The sequence below is a fragment of the Asterias amurensis genome, chromosome 15 (assembly GCF_032118995.1).
Source record: "Asterias amurensis chromosome 15, ASM3211899v1".
NCBI classification, from domain to species: domain Eukaryota; kingdom Metazoa; phylum Echinodermata; class Asteroidea; order Forcipulatida; family Asteriidae; genus Asterias; species Asterias amurensis.
This window is the reverse complement of record NC_092662.1, coordinates 13,484,485-13,500,443: the sequence shown is the minus strand read 5'-3', so window position 1 is coordinate 13,500,443 and position 15,959 is coordinate 13,484,485. Positions and strand designations below refer to the sequence as shown.

Sequence of the window (15,959 nt, the reverse complement as noted above, 5' to 3'; positions counted from 1 at the left end):
CCTTTTTGTTTATATATACGACATTAAAATGGCAATCATTATTGTAAGCAAGAAAGATACGAGACAAAGATGGCTACCTTAAAATTATACAACTAAATAAAATACTAACTATGTGGTTTGCACCATACTGTTCGGAAGTGAAACTATATTAGTCAAATTGATTTATAAAAAACATTTACACTCTATAAAGGTGTGTTAATAAAAACAAGGAATTTTAATTTCAATCATTTTTTTTACCATTAAAGTTAAACTTTAAACTTATTTTGTTATAATCTACAATACAAAACGTGCAGCCAAGACTCAGAGGGTCGATGAACACATTCGGATTTAACTCAGACGAATACTGAGAATCGTTCGATTCACATTGTTCAGAGAAGTATTCGAATACGTGTATTCGATTTTTTATTTCGAGAAAATAAAATTGGCTGTAGCGATTTTTATTTTGTGTCAAGGGAGGATTTCAAGCCAAATAGTATCGACGGATATGCTCGTCGTCTGTAGAGAGAGATTAACAACTTATTAGCGTCAGACTGGGCAAAATGGTGTTTGTAGGCAAGGAGGCAATTAACTACACATGGCCCAATTTCGTTAAGCTGTTAAGCAGGAAAAACTGCTAAAGAAATTCCTTTGCTTAGCAAAAATGAGTGGGGCACCAGTCACAACAATGTCAACTTCATTGAATGTTGGCGGGAAACCTATTTTCTTTCCAAGCAAGATTTTTCTGTGCTTAGCAGGTGTTTGTGCATGAGTTGGGCAGTCACAACAATGTCAACTTCATGGATTGTTGGCGGGAAACCTATTTTCTTTCCAAGCAAGATTTTTCTGTGCTTAGCAAGTCTTTGTGCTTACAGTCATGAAATTGGGCCCGGATACACAAGAAACACTTCCACATCACAAGAAACAGTCTTCTAGCTTTAACTTATTTCCCCAAGAAAATAATGAGAACACTTATTAGTGGATTTTCATTTTGGAGATACATGCCTGGAATTGGTTGCCTATAAAGTGTAGTAATCTGCATCGTGTGACGTACATAGACAGAGTCATAAAAAGATTTGATTAAAACTGATAAACTGTAACAGATTGGACGATTATTTATGGCAGATCGGACAAACTCTTCTTTGGTGGAATTCCGGCTGGTTTTTCCTTCTCTTTCCTTTTCTCTTCAAACATCAGGATACTGAGAAACAAAATAAAGAAAGCAAAAAGTTTACCAACAAAATTCTTTATCCCCGATGAAAACTTTACATAGTATATTGTAAAGTCGTTGAGTTGCGATACCCGCTGCTAAAACATAGGATTCGAACTGCCCCTATACCGGGCAACCACTGAGTCTTTAGCTACCGGGCCATCTCGGTGGTCTAGTCGGTAAGCATCTGCCCTAGATTGGCAAAGGTCGTGGGTTCGAATCCCACCCGAGTATTTATATGCATGTGATGTTTTTTCCCCCACAGAACTGGGAGAAGGTACCGAGTATACAGTGCATCAACACGTCGGTTTATGTGGGTCACCAAGTAATACTATTTATCCGGTGCAAATTTAACATCATCAAATGTTACTTTTCAATATTTTGGATAGAAAAATACAATAATACTTTTCACTGACGTACCTTTTGGGTTGGATTTTAGAGGGGGAAATAAAGGTGCGGTGATTATTTTGTCAAAGGGCAAATTTTTGAAAGTTTGTTTTAAATTTGAGACTCCAGTGCGTATCGCGGTTCTATTTTGTTTAAGAGAAATTCTCACGTGACCCTTGTGGTATCCATAATATTTTTCTATGGTGATAAATATTCGATCTTGTTACCGCTTGTTTTGAAAACAATATTATGAAAAACGATGTGACACCAGACATGTTTTGAGAAAATGTGACATTCTGTTTATCAGTTCATATGTCTATACAAACGAGGGCTAACGGGTCCGTTGGTACCGCCCTACTTTCTGGCAGTTTGTCGGCCATCTTGAATTATTCACATCAATTCAATTCAAAAATGGTTTATTGAAACATGTCTCGCAGTTAAAAGCTGAGTTGCACATGCCAACATCAAATATGTTTAAAAAAAATACACCGAATAGAAACTAACAATTATGTCAGCCGTCTTGGATTGTCCAACCTTGATTGAACAAGATACTATATTTTAAATCAACATTGCGTTTCCTCATAATGAACTGCAACCATTATTACGAGTTTTGGGTTTGTCAATTTAAAACTATCCGCCATCTTGGATTTATAATCCATGACCATAATATACTCACAACTTTTAAACACTATTCAAGTAACGCTCGAGATACAGCCTTTTAAAAGCCACAATGCCCCTCATCATGAATGAACTGCAAGCATTGTAATACGAACTTTTGGTTTGTCAATTTGTACTTATCTTGCATTTATTTTCATGAAATACTCACATCTTTAAGACACTGTTCTTCTTGCCCAGCATCATCTCAATGAACTCGTTGTAGTTGATTGTGCCCGAGTTGTTGGTGTCTACTTCAGCGATCATCTTCTTCACTTCCAGAAGGTTCTTCGGTTGACCTAGTTTCTCCATCATGAACGTCACATCTTTGACGTCTGTGATTGGATAGTTTTTAAATGAAAAAGATTTACATGAGAGCAATTTAGTTCTATACTCAAGGGGTATAAACTTAGGAAGAAACTATAAATAAATACAATTCCGGGTACAACCATGTGTAAATCTCTTTAGTGTGAGTGTTGGCTTGGAAAAAGAGGCGGTTTGGTCTGAAAAGCGCCGGTTTGGTCTCGACGTTTCGAACAGTATGCTCTGCTCGTCTTCAGGGTATAAACTTGTCATGAAAGACTTGATAAGCACACTCTATAAAACACACTTTCTAAAAAATGCGTCCCTGTGTGGAGACATCTTTTGTTCTTTCCATTGTCCTTGTATAAGCTTTTCCCTAAGACTTTGTGCACAAAATTCCTTGATGAATGGAGTCCCCCCCCCCTTTTTGTTTTGTCCTTGGTCTACAAAAGGTACCGAATATGGGGCAGAGTTGAAACAAACAGTGTGTTCCTATTTCCACGCGTACAATCCATATTAAAGAAAACATTATTATTTCACACTCGAGTGCACGCCTTTAAAACAAGAGAGTGCAGTGTAACAAATTAAAAGATTGATAGAAAGTCAACGTAGATTGCAAATTTGGTTGCCCAAAAGCAGTCCTATGACGATCTGTTATTGGTTTTAAAAATCAATGTGAATGATTTAAAGACCATGTGCTCTTTTCTTTGTGGGAAACCTGTCATCATGTCAGATGAATTATTAGAATAAATAAAGTAATAACACTCTCCTTCAAAGCTTCATGGATGGTTAAACATGCATCACAAATTGAAGCTCTGCTTAAAGCATTGGTCTCGCCCCAAACTATTCCTTTAGACAAACAAAGACTTACCGAGGTCACCTGAGTCATCCTGATCGAATTCCATGAACTTGACTGCAATTTTAAAAGACACAAACAGGTGGTTTAAATATTATTGCGGTCATAAAATATTACGACTCTCTCTCGGAAACCACTTTAATATCAAACATCACCATCTGGTAATTCGATCAACAATTAAGGGACATAATAGTATTTTGTGTTTTCACTTCCTGTAACAATTTGTGGTGTTTTCCTTTAAAGGCACTGGACACATTTCGGTTAGTGTCAAAGACCAGTACTCTCATTGGTGTATCCCAACACGTGCATAAAATAACAAACTTGTGGAAATTTGGGCTCAATTGGTCATCGAAGTTGCAAAACAATAATGAAAGAAAGAAACACCCGTGTTGCACATCTTTGTGTGCTTTCATATGCATAATAAAAGGCTCGCCTTTTATTATTTGAGAGAGAAATTACCTCTTTCTCAAAAACAATGTTTCTTCAGAGGGAGCCGTTTTTAACAATGTTTTACATTATCAACAGCTCTCCATTGTGTGTTTACCAAAGTCAGTTTTTATGCTAACAGTTATTTTGAGTAATTAGCAAAAGTGTCCAGTGCCTTTAAAAAAACTACCATCTGTTTAAAATAAAATAATGTTGTATCCATTATGAGTGATTCACAACGCCACACAAAATCAGTGGTGCATTTACAGATAAGCTGATATCAAACATCATCTTTGAACATAAGCCAAATAATGTTATACTCTATCAGTATATGATAATGAAATTGCAACCCGAATTAGCCAACATTAAAGGCAGTGGACACTATTGGGTAAATACTCAAAAAAATTATCATCATAAAACCGTTCTTGATTACAAGTAATGGGGAGAGGTTTATAGTATAAAACATTGTGAGAAACAGCTCCCTCTGAAGTGACGTAGTTTTCAAGAAAGAAATAATTTTCCATGAATTTGATTTCGAGACCTCAAGTTTAGAATTTGAGGTCTCGAAATCAAGCATCAGAAAGCACACAACTTCGTCTGACAAGGGTATTTTTTCTTTCATTATTATCTCGCAACTTCGACGACCAATTGAGCTCAAATTTTCACAGGTTTGTTATTTTATGCATATGTTGAGATACATCAACTGTGAAGACTAATCTTTGACAATTACCTAGTGCTCACTGTCTTTAAAGGAACACTACAAAACTGGTGTTTGCTAACAAAACAGTTGCTGGCAGTGTAAGCACTTAATGTAATCCACCATTATACATAAACTGACAAACCTATAGAAGTTTCAGATATTACTATTATTTTGTTCTTCATCAAATAATGTGACAATTCAGACAGAAATGTTTCAAGGGATGTCTAGTCATCGTCATTAATACCGTGTAAGTTTTATGTAAATCTGTGATCTTAGACGATTTTTGTTCTTACTTATTCTGTCAAATGTTCCTTTAATAATACATGTTTACCAGATTACATTATGAGTAATGGCGGCAGCTCTTTGATGACATAAAGATATGTGTTTCAATATTTTTACACTGCTATTTACTTATAGACACTACAACGCCTTCTTTCACAGTTGGCTGCGGCTTTCAATAAATTTCCGTCACAACTTGGCAGAAGGAATAACATCTGTCGTTGTGTTTCAAGCTGAGGTTTGTGACTTGGTGGAAAATAGTCTCATTATGACTTGACATTACGTTAATGACTTTATAAGATTAAGTGACATGGTTTATTTTGTACGTAACTTAATTGGAGCTGCAAATTAGCATCATTGTGCACTGCGTCTCTGGAATAGAGCTGTGCGGTTTTTACTTTATTGCCGCCTTCAATATGGCGCCAAGTGTTAACTCATTTAAAGGAATTCGACACGTTGCCTTGGATCAGACGAGTTGGTCTATAAAAAGCGTTTGTAACCGTTTGTTGCATATGGTTGGAAAGATGTTTTAAAAGTAGAATACAATGACCCACATAAGTTTGCCTCGAAATTGCGTGGTTTTCCTTTTAATGTGCGAACTAACACGGTCGGCCATTTATGGGAGTCAATTATGGGAGTCAAAAATTTGACTCCCATAAAAAATGGCCGAATATGGGACAGAGTTGAAACAAACAGTGGGTTCCTATTTCCACGCGCACAATCCATATTAAAGGAACACGTTGCCTTGGATCGGACGAGTTGGTTTATAAAAAGCGTTTGAAACCGTTTGTTATGAAATGCATATGGTTAGAAAGATGTTTTAAAAGTAGAATATAATGATCCATACAAGTATCACTCAAAACTGTATACGATTTACTTTTTACGTCGCGAACTGTCACGGTCGGCCATTTATGGGAGTCAAAAGTTTGACTCCCATAATTGGCCGACCGTGTTAGTCGACGAGGTAAAAGGAAAACCACGCAATTTCGAGGCATGTTTGTGTGGATCATTGTATTCTATTTTTACAACATCTTTCTACCCTTATGCATTTTATAAAAAACGGTTACAAACGCTTTTCAAAGACCAATTCGACCGATCCAAGGCAACGTGTTCCTTTAATATCGAGGCAGGGCCATCTTACCCTTTTGAGATTTGGAATTGTATTGTTAAAGGGAACGTATACATTTTGTTTTATTAGAATAGTTCAATTGTTTTAATCCTATATACAATCAAACGAACCTGTGAAAATTTCATTTCAAAACATGTGCCAGTATTTCTTGTTTGCCATTTCACCGGTTTTCTAAGTTTGCTATTAGGTCCTTTCACTTCGTTCTATTAAACCATCGGTTTTCCTATAATGTCTCGTTTATTGTCTTGTTTATTCTCACTTAAATATGTTCCTTCTTTGTCATTTTTTTTCTCTCTCTCTTTTTACCAACCCCTGCTCTACACAATCGTTTATTTTCTTATTTTATTTTGCTCATTGTTTTATTGTTGCTCTAATGTTTTGGGGATTTGCCCCCATATCACTTCCTATTTAAGTTCTTGTTTATTGTATGGCCATTTTGTATGCCTCTTTTGTTAGTTAACTTAATATATTGTCTATTTTTTGCTGCACTTCTTTAATTTCGTCTTTGATATGGAAATAAATGTTGTATGAATGAATGAATTACTGAAACGAGTGATATATAGCGTGTTTTTTTTTTACAACTAATACCGGAGCGGTTTAGTTCACGCTGGAAGAATAATACGTATACACAATCTGAGAAACGTGTCTGATTCAAATTTGTGGAATAAAAACTGATATATTTGTTCATAACCACATTACTTCGAGGTGATATGATTCTCAGAATGCTTTATACTATCGAAAGCTATTGTACGTATAAACATTACGTTTTTATTGCCAAACGTACCTTCCATTTAAAGCCATTGTACCCTTTCGGTACAGGGAAGAAAGAAAAAAAAGTTCACAGATTTACAAATAATTTACAGGGTTTACAGAAGGTAATGGTGAAAGACTTCTCTTGAAATATTGTTCCATGAAATGCTTTACTTTTTGAGAAAACATTAAAACAATATCAATTCTCGTTAGCGAGAATTACGGATTTATTTTAAACACATGTCATGACTCGGCAAAACGCGCGGAAACAAGAATGGGTTTTCCCGTTATTTTCTCCCGACTCCGATGACCGATTGAACCTAAATTTTCACAGGTTTGTTATTTTATATATTAGTTGTGATACACGAAGTGTGGGACTTGGACAATACTGTTTACCGAAAGTGATAATGGCTTTAACATAGAACTCATAAGACAAAATAGCTATTATAGAACCGATTAATAGTGAAAGCAAAAAGAAACAGAAGTAGACCCAAAGAAAAACACGCATAGACATGAATAAGTAGGCCTATATTAGTTAATTAAAGAAGATAATCATTCAAATTTCTGCAAACACATATTACGCCTTCATGTGTGTTATAATGTAACACTAAGGCGTGAATTGTGATTCTCTCTTCGATTTGTCTGTAACGTGATAACACTTATGGTGTCAATTTGAACACCCCAGTTTCTGCAACCAATATCTGGATCTTGTGAAATAATACTGCATACTCTCCACATAGTATCGAGGCATGTATTTTGGGGCAGAATACATTACATAATGCAGGCCTGATGCACGGAGACGATGAAGGCGATTGCCCACATGCCCCTGGTCATTGCCTTGGTGCCCTTGAAATGCCCTTTACCAAGGAGAAAATGCCTTGGTGCCTTCGCCTTTTCAAAAACGAAGCACACGAGCCATGATAAGTAACTATAAAAACTGAATATTAAACTTGTGGGTACAACCATGTATAATATCTCTTTTGAAGGAGTGGTGGCTCTGAAAAGAACTGGTGTGGTCTTTACGTTTCGAACAGTATACTCTGCTCGTCTTTTTGAAGCCCACATGCCTGATAAAGTGCCCCCCCCCCCTTCTAATGTTGTGTCCCATGTCCATTAGGGGATTGTAAATTTTGTCTTTAAAGGCAGTGGACACTCTTGGTAATTACTCAAAATAATTATTAGCATAAAACCTTTCTTCGTGACAAGTAATGGGGAGAGGTTGATGGTATAAAACATTGTGAGAAACTGCTCCCTCTGAAGTGCCATAGTTTTCGAGAAAAAAAAGTATTTTTCCACGAATTTAATTTCGAGACCTCAGATTTAGAACTTGAGGTCTCGAAATCAACCATCTAAACGCACACAACTTTGTGTGACAAGGGTGTTTTTTTCTTTCATTGTTATCTCGCAAGTTCGATGACCGATTGAGCTCAAATTTTCACATGTTTGTTATTTCATGCATATGTTAAGATACACCAACTGTGAAGGCTAGTCTTTGACAATTACTAATAGTGTCCACTGCCTTTAAAAATACCCACTTTTATAGTTGGCGAGTCTCTCTTCCAGATCTTCGTAAGAACTGTAGTCGCCATTTTTGACAAGTTCCTGCCAGAGAAAAGGAGAAAGAAAAACAATGTTTTTTTTTTTTTAGATAAACGGAGCGGAAGTCAACAAGTAAACCGGAAGTAAAACAAGGATATAAAACGGAAGTGACCTTTGTAACTGATGCGCATGCGTGCTTTGATTTATTTGTATCCGTTTCAGAAGAATAGATGCATAACACTAGTAAGGCAAGAATTCATGTGCCAGACTAATTATTATTATTTTGGTAAACCCATCAGTTACTTTTCAATTATAACGTTTTAGGGGTAACGCAATTAATAGAAGAAGCCAAGAAGCTAAGAAGCCAACAATTGAAAAGAAATCTGATGTTTAGTTGTCAGAATATATATTTGATTGATTTTAAAGCGGCTAAGAGAGTTTGATTAATCGTTGCCCCGCCCCTGGTTAAAAACAAACATAACGTAGGCCTTTTCGAAACATTAGCTCCAGCTCGGCCCTGGCTCCGTCAGTGTTGAGAACGTGCACGATTTTTGTAAGAGGCTTACGCATAGGGAAACGAAGCCTAAACCAGGACCCAAACTAAAAGCCGTATTTTCGAAAGGGCTTCTAAATGACAAACGTAGAAAACATACCTCGTTTATTTCCGACAATGCTCCGTCTTGGTCCTTCTTCAAAGCGCCCCACTTTTTCCCGCCTAAAAAAAAACAAAAACAAAAAACAGAATCAATACAGGAATATAATTTTCAGGTATAGGAATGGGTATTTTGGACTAGTAGATAAACTGTATAAGGGCTGGCGTGACGTCATGTTGCTATGAAGTTTAAACAGCGTAGAATAAGAAAACCCACCGGTCTATATATCCATGACAACGTGACGTCACACACTTGCAGCAACACGTGCGTAAAGTATGTGGTTGGAGCTTTCCCATGGTTTGAGAGTTGGCTGCGAAAGCGTGACTCAAAATCGACACCCAATAGTTAAAGACACTGGACACCTTGTCAAAGACCAGTCTTCTCACTTGGTGTATCTCAACATATGCATAAAATAACAAACCTGTGAACATTTGAAATCAATTGGTCGCCGAAGTTGCGCGAGGATATATGGAAGAAAAAAAAACACTTTGTTGCACAGGTTGTGTGCTTTCAGATGTCTTGAATTCGAGACCTCAACTGAGGTCTCAACTGAGGTCTCGAATTGAATTCAAATATTTTATTGAGAAATTACTTCTTTCTCAAAAACAATGTTACTTCAGAGGGAGCCAGTTCTCACGATGTTTTACACTATCAAGAGCTCTCCATTTCTCGTAATCAAGTAAGTTTTTATGCTAACAATTATGTTGAGTAATTACCAAAAGTTCCTTTAAAGCCATTATACACTTTCGGTAAACAGTATTGTCCAAGTCCCACACTTCGTGTTTCACAACTTATATATAAAATAACAAACCTGTGAAAATTTAGGCTCAATCGGACATCGGAGTCGGGAGAAAATAACGGGAAAACCCACTCTTGTTTTCGCGCGTTTCGCCGTGTCATGACATGTGTTTAAAATAAATCCGTAATTCTCGCTAACGAGAATTGATATTGTTTTAATGTTTTCTCAAAAAGTAAAGCATTTCATGGAATAATATTTCAAGAGAAGTCTTTCACCATTACCTTCTGTAAACCCTGTAAATTATTTGTAAATCTGTGATTTTTTTTTCTGTACCGAAAGTGTATAATGGCTTTAAGGGCACTTGGCACGGTTAGAAATCACTCAAAACATTAGCATATAAACGTATAATTTGTCACGAGCAACGGAGAGCAGAGTAACAAATAGACTCCCTCTGAAGTAACGTTTAGTTTTTGAGAGTAAGGTAATTTCTCACTGCAATATTTGATGAATCTGAGAAAGACTTTAGGACTAAAGCAAGTTGTTTGTGTTATTGCTTTTTACTTGCCATCTTTTGTTTAAGCTTTTACTGCAATTTTAGAATGTTTAATGTATAGTATATAATGTGTATTTTTTATGAGCTAGGTCTGGGAGAGCACATCTTTTTTGATGACAGTTTTTGGACTTTTGCCCTTCCCTGGACGGTCTGTGCTTGTTTTATTGTTTTGCTTTTTTTGTCCGAAGAATTAAAAAAAAAATTAAAAAAATAAATAAGCCTTTACCAGTCATCTGAAATTTGCGCGACAACGGTGTTTTATCTTAATTCATGATTTTCTTGCAACTTCGATGACCAACTGAACTCAAAATTTCCACAGATTTGTTATTTGGAGCATGTTGGGATACACCAAAGGAGAATACTGGTTTTGGCAATTACCAAAGGTGTCCAGTGCCTTTAGCACTAAGTAATACCGTAATCAGTAATAGGCCAATACACATACTTGATTTGATAGTACTTTATTTCTTGTTTACACAAAAGTTCCTATTTAAGTATGTGGATTTCTGGGGCCAATGTTCACTCATGCCTACTTTGCAAGGCGTAATCCCTTCTATTTTGAGAATAAAAAAATTACGTCGCCCGATCAAAACTAGGGTCAAAGGTAAAGAAGTTAATACCAAGTGTCAATAGGTAAGAATTAAATTAATCTAAACTTACGGGTTCAGAAAAAGGGGATTATGAAAAAACATGATGTAGGCTTACTGTAAAGTTTAGGCTTGTTAAAACTGTGCTGAGTACGGAAGCAGCGCCATGTTGACCCAGAGGTTACTCTGCCCCCCTCCCCCCACCCCTTAAAGAACTGCACTTGACGCCTTGAATGTGTTTTTTTTTTTACATTCTGGCATGCGACCCGCGGTCTCATTATTTTCTTTGCATGTCCTTTATCGTTTATCATCAACATGTTTTTCGCGCCCAAAAGGTCTCAACTTTTGACTTGCTTGCACAAGGCTTAGACGGCTACAGGTACGATTTCCCTCTCCCCTGTGAAATCCCGAGGAGAATGTTTTAACCGAGTGTACTTTTTGGGCAAAGCTTTCAGAAGAATCACCCCCAAAATAAACGCCTCGAGCAAATTGTATAGAGTCACGCATGATTTAAACTACCCCAACCCCTCATAACAAAAAATAATGCTGTCGTAACACTACATTACAGATTTGTAAAAAGTTTTTTTCTACGTCCTTTTCCTTGATGAAAGAGACCATTTTAAAGCCACTTTTGGACACGTTTGGTAATTGTCGAAGTCCAGTATTATCACGTATATCACAACATGCACAAACATCTGTGAAAATGTGTTCTCTATTGGTCCGTCATCGAAGTTGCAAAAAATTGATAAAAGAAAAAAAACAAAAAACACTCTTTTTGCACAATAAATGTTTGTGTTTTCAGATGCCTATAATAAAATGATCCAGGCCTGGTGAAACCTTTAAATATGAGTGAAAAACTGCCTCTTTCTCAAAATCTTCGTTACTTCAGAGCATGTTCAGAGAGGGAGCCGTTTCTTACAGAGCAACAGCTCTCAATTGCTCGTTATCAAGTACGTTTTTATGGTAACAATGATTTCAAGTATTAAATTACCCAAAGTGTCCAGTGCCTTTAAAATTAGCTTTTGATGCCCCCCCCCCACCCCCACAGGTGTTGTACCCTATACAGGGTACATTACAGAAAGGGTTTTTCTTCCTCTTGAATAAAAGAGACCATTTTAAAGGCACTATTGGTAATTATTCAAATTAATTATTAGCATAAAACCTTTCTTGGTGACGAGTAATGGGGAGAGGTTAATGGTATAAAACATTGTGAGAAACGGCTCCCTCTGAAGTGCCATAGTTTTCGAGAAAGAAGTAATTTTCCACGAGTTTGATTTCAAGACCTCAGAGTTAGAACTTGAGGTCTCGAAATCAACCATCTGTAACGCACACAACTTCGTGTGACAAGTGTGTTTTTCCTTTATTGCTTTCTTGCTATTATCTCGCAAGTTCGATGACCGATTGAGCTCAAATTTTCACAGGTTTGTTAATTCATGCATATGTTGACATACACCAAGTGAGAAGACTGGTCTTTGAAATTTACCAATAGTGTCCATGCCTTTAAACTACATCGATAGACGACGTGCACACCATATCCGGGGTGGGAATGTATTGCGAAATGGAACAAAAATCCTTGGTCTATTCAATCCACAGAACTCATCAAAACAACTATATACACCAGCAGCGGTATGCTATTGAGTCTAATCCAAGCATAAACTAACAAGATAGGGGAGTTCCCCTTGAACGTCCAAACAACAATAATCCAAAGGTTCTTATATAGGCATAACTCTTTCAATCCCAATGAGGAAGTGTTCCTCGTTTTCTGTTGTACTGCTATTTGATGCCGAGAGGAGAATTATATTAGAATATATTTCTGGTAATGAAACTAAGGCTGCCTCATAAAGTGAACTTAATCACTGTAGCTCGCAAGCCTGAGGAAACCTGTAAACAAGGGTGCTTACTATGTGTGAACCAGAAACACTGGGGTTAACCCCTGCCCTTACACTGTAGCTTGCAAGCCTGAGGAAACCTGTAAACAAGGGTGCTTGTTATGTGAACCAGACACACCGGGGTTAGCTCCTATACTTCTTTCACAATTATGGGGGCTACAATGTACACTGCCAATCCCAGTAAACGGGACAACACCATACTTTAGTCATCCCAACCTCAGTTCGAATTTAGAAAAGGAAGGTATGGAGAGAACGATGACACATGGGTCAAATTTCCAAAAGCCTGTATAATCAAAGACAGTTTTGCTTATAGCACAAACAAACTTTTGCTTAGCAAAAATAGGTCACCAGGCAGACCGCTGTAACTGATAACCCGGCAAATTTGCTTAGCAGACTTTTCTGCTAAGTCTTCAACGGATAGTCAGAACGGGTAAGAAGTTTGAATCTTTACATGGTGTTGATAATAAGAAAAACTATAAATAAGCTGTATGAAAACTTGCAGGTACAACAACCAAGTAATAAAACTCTGCATGCTGAGAAAGAATCAAGAGCCGGTTTGGTCTCGACGTTGCGAACATATCTGCTCGTCTTCAAGAAAAAAAATTCAGAGCCAACACTCTCATAACAGAGTTTACTTACATAACTATTGTACCCGCAAGTTTACTATTATTCATCCTTTTTTCTTCATAGCCTGGTATTAGTTATCGATCATTCAATAAGTTTTGCTGTTGAGAAAATACCATCTTCAGGGAAATTTTGTGAGAGCCAGTAACACCCCCCCCCCCTCCGCCCACAAAAAAGTTGTATATACAAATTTTATATACATGGTTGTACCATGGAGGACCCGCAAGTTTGCTATTATTCATCCCTTTTCTTCTTAGCCTGGTAGTGATCGACCAACAAGTTCTGCTGTGGAATATTACGGACAAAAGGGTTTGGGAACAAAATATTGATCAGATTGAACTCTCTTCGATTTTGGGACCGTCGCGAAGATAAGGGGGGTTATGATAATCGCTCTACGACGAACTGGGACTAAAATAAAGGCTGTCAGTATAGATGCATATATAGATCAAGATAGGAACAGATGCATAAAACAACTTTCTACCTCCATGGTTGAAGAGGAAGACAATTGGGAGCAGAAGTACACAATGATGTCATTGTCTTAATCTGAATCAGAATTTTATAATCGGTAAAGCATCCTAATGGAAACATCACACAATTTTTGTGTAGATAAGACAATGAATTCACATGGGGGAAAAACCATTACATGAATAGGGAAAACCCACACAGTCAGGTAGTGAGTGAAAATCCAACCCACTTTCAAGGCTCCGATCCGGGTATCGAACCGAGGTCCATTGCAGAGGGAGGGACACCAAGCCTGCCCAGAGCCAACCTGACTGCTCTGACGATCTTTAAATAAAGTCAGTCCGTCAGCCATGAAACAAACACACTCGACAGCCGTTGACAGAGCAATTAAAGAGCAATCAGAGATGTACACAAGTACAATTGAAGACCACTTCACGTTGAAATGAATGACTACACAACCTTGCACAGTGCACACCATGCAACTATACTGTGCACAATAATTACCATCTCTGACTGTCTCCTCAAGATGGGATAAGATGATGATGGAATGCTAATTATTTACCTTGTTTATCGGAATGATCCACCTTTGTGCTCGGCATCTTGTGAAGTGTTTTTTTCACAAACAATGGGATATTCTCAAACGTCCTGAGCGATAGCGTTGTCTGGATGTGTTCAGATGTGGAGTTTGAGCCTTGACCCTTGTCAAACCACAGTGTTTGTGCAGACGGTGTGAACACCTTGCACTGTCCTAACACAGGTTAAAATTATAGCAGACGATCCCGGTAAAAATGTCTTTCAGATTGGCTCTTGTAACAGTATCCTCAATGGAAAAATCTTGCTGTCGAGTGTGTATTGGTTTCGCTTATGAAGAGTGGTACTTTATTTCCAAGCCCGAACATCCCCCTAAAAACACTTCCTCAAATTCTGCAATTGATTATGCACATCGTGGACATGCAGTCAACGGAGATTTCCTTGTTTGGATGCGACCATTTTACGAAAGGGGGTTATTTTATAAAATTGCTAGATTTGGGCCTGAATAACAGTATTTTCTTCAAATCAACATGGTTATCAATCAAACCAGACACATATTATTAGTTGGTAATTAATATCTTGCCATTTGTGTGTGTGTTTATTAAGTGCCACCCCTTTTATTTAATGGTTTGTCCCTTTCGTCACCGTGCACGCTGGTGCATGAGATTCTAATTGGAATGGTTGAGTCATCGCGCCTAAACTATTTCCTCGGATGCACTAGATTTAAAACCAGTCGTTGAAAAGTTCTTACAGTGAGTGCCGCTTTGAACAATGAGGGCTCACTCACATTGTTTGAAGTCTTAATCTAAACGAAGAGCAAGAGAAACCTATGAAATTACAGAAATGAAACATGAAATTCGGTGATAAAGTATCTTGTAAAAATTTCACACTCGCGAGCAACATGCTTGTAAATCCTCACAAACAAAGAGAGCGAAACGGGGAATTCTACATAAAACTACTTCACGAAATCATGCAAAAATAACCCCTAGACTTTTTCAAAGTTGAAATAGTAGGTGATTTAGTTATATTGAAGAGGAAATCATAGAATAAGCTGTTACAAACTGCCTACCAACAAAAAGGACCAATAATATTTATTTAGTGTTAAAGCCATTATACACTTTCGGTAAACAGTATTGTCCAAGTCCCACACTTCGTGTATCACAACTTATATATAAAATAACAATCCTGTGGAAATTTAGGCTCAATCGGACATCGGAGTCGGGAGAAAATAACGGGAAAACCCACTCCTGTTTTCGCGCGTTTCGCCATGTCATGACATGTGTTTATAACAAATCCGTAATTCTCGTTAACGAGAATTTATATTGTTTTACCGTTTTCTCAAAAAGTAAAGCATTTCATGGACTAATATTTCAAGAGAAGTCTTTCACCATTACCTTCTGTAAACCCTGTAAATTATTTGTAAATCTGTGAACTTTTTTTTTTTTTTCTGTACCGAAAGGGTCCAATGGCTTTAAAGGCAGTGGACACCATTGGTAATTACTCAAAATAATTATTGCCATAAAACCTTTCTTGGTGACGAGTAATGGGGAGAGGTTAGTGGTATAAAACATTATGAGAAACGGCTCTCTCTGAAGTGTCATAGTTTTCGAGAAAGAAGTAATTTTACACGAATTTGATTTCGAGACCTCAGATTTAGAACTTGAGGTCTCGAAATCAACTATCTAAACGCACACAACTTCATGTGACAAGAGTGT

The 15,959-nt window shown here is 37.3% G+C and overlaps 1 protein-coding gene across 1 annotated transcript; it reads right to left on the bottom strand.

Moving 5' to 3' along the window:
- Positions 1 to 922: 922 nt before the first annotated feature.
- On the bottom strand, positions 923 to 14,651 carry LOC139948332 (allograft inflammatory factor 1-like). The gene is made up of 6 exons (XM_071946467.1): positions 14,276 to 14,651; positions 8,863 to 8,924; positions 8,206 to 8,272; positions 3,402 to 3,443; positions 2,400 to 2,562; positions 923 to 1,177 (listed from the first exon to the last, which is right to left on the bottom strand). The coding sequence occupies exons 1-6, from the start codon at positions 14,310 to 14,312 to the stop codon at positions 1,093 to 1,095; spliced, it is 456 nt and encodes a 151-aa protein (XP_071802568.1). The 5' UTR covers positions 14,313 to 14,651; the 3' UTR covers positions 923 to 1,092.
- Between the last annotated feature and the right edge of the window lie 1,308 nt (positions 14,652 to 15,959).